Source organism: Aplysia californica, unplaced genomic scaffold, assembly GCF_000002075.1.
Source record: "Aplysia californica isolate F4 #8 unplaced genomic scaffold, AplCal3.0 scaffold00001, whole genome shotgun sequence".
Taxonomy (NCBI): domain Eukaryota; kingdom Metazoa; phylum Mollusca; class Gastropoda; order Aplysiida; family Aplysiidae; genus Aplysia; species Aplysia californica.
Window position 1 is genome coordinate 2,136,558 of NW_004797271.1, and position 3,325 is coordinate 2,139,882.

The 3,325-nt window shown below is 39.4% G+C and overlaps 1 protein-coding gene across 2 annotated transcripts in view; it reads right to left on the minus strand.

The window, feature by feature from the left end:
• Positions 1 to 520: 520 nt before the first annotated feature.
• The window catches only part of LOC101859896 (lipase member H-B), a 7,802-nt gene continuing 4,997 nt past the window's right edge, over positions 521 to 3,325 (minus strand). For both annotated transcript variants that reach the window (XM_005088924.3, XM_035969116.1), the window contains one exon: positions 521 to 1,300. In XM_005088924.3, the coding sequence (XP_005088981.2) occupies positions 1,254 to 1,300 (47 nt within the window). In that variant the 3' untranslated portion in view covers positions 521 to 1,253. The remainder of the gene's footprint in view (positions 1,301 to 3,325) is intronic.

Consider the following 3,325-nt stretch of genomic DNA (forward strand, 5'->3'; position numbering starts at 1 on the left):
AAATAAATACATGAATAAATAAATATATGAATAAATGAATGAATAAATAAATAAATAAATAAATGAATAAATTAATGAATGAATGGATAAATGAATAAATAAATAAATAATTCATATAACATTATGTATGAAGAAAATTCCGTACTAGAGTTTGAGGCGTTCTTTTTCTCTCTTGTGGTCTACAGTTAACTCAGCTGCTATCATGCTAAACAGCATTGTGAACGATCTTGGTTCGATTCCCAACAGAATGTTCAGGAGCTCTCCTTTTAGAATAACTGCAGAATTATTGAAAGACACTCTCCTCCCTTTTTTTCTTCTTCTGTGTGAATGGGGACGAAGATGAGAGAGAGAGAGAGAGAGAGAGAGAGAGAGAGAGAGAGAGAGAGAGATGAAATAATAGACGTTTGATAGGAAAGAAGGAGTAAATCACACCAAAGCACCTGTCAACCAGTCACAACAAAATAAAAAGATAAGACGTGACTTTGTGATCACAAGCGATGTACAAAAATAATTCTGAGAGGACCATTTCGAAAGTGCTTTATTCTAACTAAGAATACAATCATCCACTCCAGCTGGAAGTGACGCCAAATCCCGATTGTGTCGCTAAGATGATAGGTCTGTACAAAATGACACAATTTGTGTTACAACACGATGGAATCCGGCGCTCGTCAATTCTTAGACATAATTATAGAGTTATTGAAATATTCTTAAAGTTGGGTCACCTGCCTTGGTTTTGATGAAAAAAGTACTCATCTATCTTGAGTTGAAGTTGGGATGATAATTATTTGCGATTGAAAGTGGTGCAGGTGTCCAGGCGTCTGAAGTAAAATTAGCGAGAAAATGGCCGCCACGTTTGATGACTTCTAAAGCTGTTGTGTCTTTGAAACCTACAAATTTACATTTTAAGTCCTTTCGGTCAATATTTTCAGAAATATCTAACCTAAAATTTAATGGATATAAGAGGCGATAACCCCCCTAAAAAAAGTAAATTGAAAATAATACATTAATAAAAAATATTGTTCAGCTGGCGGAAATATGTCGGTTGGTTTCTTCGATTTCATTGTGACGAGCGCCTGGTTTTGTCACGATGTCACACCAATGGTAATGCTGCAATGCTGTGGAAGAACTTCCCTCAGGGTTGACGGCTGTTTTGATGTCTCTTCATTGGGTGGACTTTACGTACAGTCTCTTTTCTGTTGTGCTGACGAAAATGTTGTTGTTGTTGTTGTTTTTTCCTGTTTAATGTTACATGTTCAGCAAAGTACCCCGTCGAAAGTGGGTGAGGCATAATCTTTTTCCACTGAAAATAAGAGAATAAAATAGTGAAATGGGGGAGGGGGAAAGGGGGGGGGGGGGGTGACAACAACAAAAGAATACCACAAAACTAGACAAAAAGGACGATTTTTTTTTCACAAGTAAAAAAGACAACTTGAAGAGAAGACGAAGGAGGATAGAAAAAAATAGTATAAAGAAAACTGAAAATAACTTTACAGAACTTGCAATTGGTAGTCATCAGTTCCCTTTTCCATTTTCCATACAAAATGTCACAGTAATTACTTTGGCCCACAATTTTGTTCCTGTTTATTATCGTTTTTCTTTTGGTCACACTTTAGGCATCGTTTTCATTTACAGATTAATATTTTATCTACTTTGTCACTATCGCCCCCCCCCCCCAAAAAAAAAATTTAAAAAATTAAAAAAATAAAAATTGCCCTCCTTTACTCCCTCTTCTCGCTACCCCCTCCGTTTTCTGACCTTTTTCTTCTTCACCATGCAAGCACAAAAACGTAAGCGCATGCACACGTACACAAACATCCTCATACAAACACATACACACATACACACACACAAGCACACACATACTCATACTCTCAAACAAACAATCAAGGAAACACACACACTCATACATGGGCAAACTGAAAGGCACATACACTCACACACACAAACACATACACACAAGTAAACACATAAACACACACATAAACACATAAACACATACAGTGGAAACCATATATAACAGGCCCGGTAATAACAGGGATCCGGTAATAACAGGGATTTTATAAATCCCCGTTTTTCCTATGCTTTGTCTCTGTTAAAAATTATCGGCAATAACAGGGCCTCATTGGAGCCCAACCGGTTATAGCAGGGACAAAGGCTCATTAACAATGTGTAAAAAGTAAGAGAAAGAGAGTAACGCAGGGATGGAGCAAGCCCACGCAAGCCATGCCTCTGTAAGCACACACCGCATGTGAAGCGAAAGAGGGCTGCAGTGTGCTGCAGACCTCGATCTAGCCCGAAACCTAGCAACACGCACGCGTAATATGTCACCAACGATGTCAAGCGCAAGAGAAAATGCCTTTCAATTGACAAAAACTTCGAAGTAATCCAGGCTGTTGACTAAAGTAAAAGCAAGCTCCACTGGCAAAGATTTGTCGTTAGTTCGACATTCCACAAGGGTCGATTAACACCATTATCAAGGATAGAGAGAAGCTAGTGGCAACATACTCCAATGGAAAGTTTGCTCTGGATCGAAAGAAGATGAGACTACCCGATACAGATGCTGTGGACCAAGCTTTTTCTGGTTTAAGGAGGCAAGGAGAAAGTTGGTGCCAAAACCCCTGTTCGTGGGTACTTGTGGCAAGGGAAACTACCCATGAATAAGTACAGCTGGATTAGTCCACAAATGCTTACTTTCCTTGCATTTCTGATTTAACAGGGATCGGATATAACAGGACATTTTCTCTTCTCCCATCATCACAGTTTTATCAAGTTTCCACTGTAAATAAACAGGCGGACAGACAAGCACACCAATACCCCCACTTCCATACACACACACACCATACGGATAGCAACGGAAATTTTTTTCCTTTCTAAATTGTCTCCTTTCACATCATTTCCTGCTGTCAAGAAATATTCTGTAGTCTATTTTCTTTTCCATTTTCTTCCCCCATCCACTCACCTCCTTTGCCCCCTCCGCTGGGCTCCTGATTTTTTCTGTAGCCTTTCTACTGCTACTCCTTGACTCTTTCTTACTGTTGTCTTTCAGCTACACCCCTGATCTTATGAGAGGAACTGGAAAATGTCGGAGGTCTCGTGTGTAAGTTGCGCACTTTAAAGATCCATTGGCTGTCCAAAATCGATTTTGAATAGGGCAAAATTCAAAATAATATGGCCTTACGTTGTTTCGAGCCCCGTAAAACACTTACCCAAAAAAAACACCACCTCCCCCACACATACCTACACGTGAAAAACACATACCCACAGGTATACACATAAACAGACATAAACAGGCTGACAGATAGTCACAACCAAGCCTCCCCCCCCC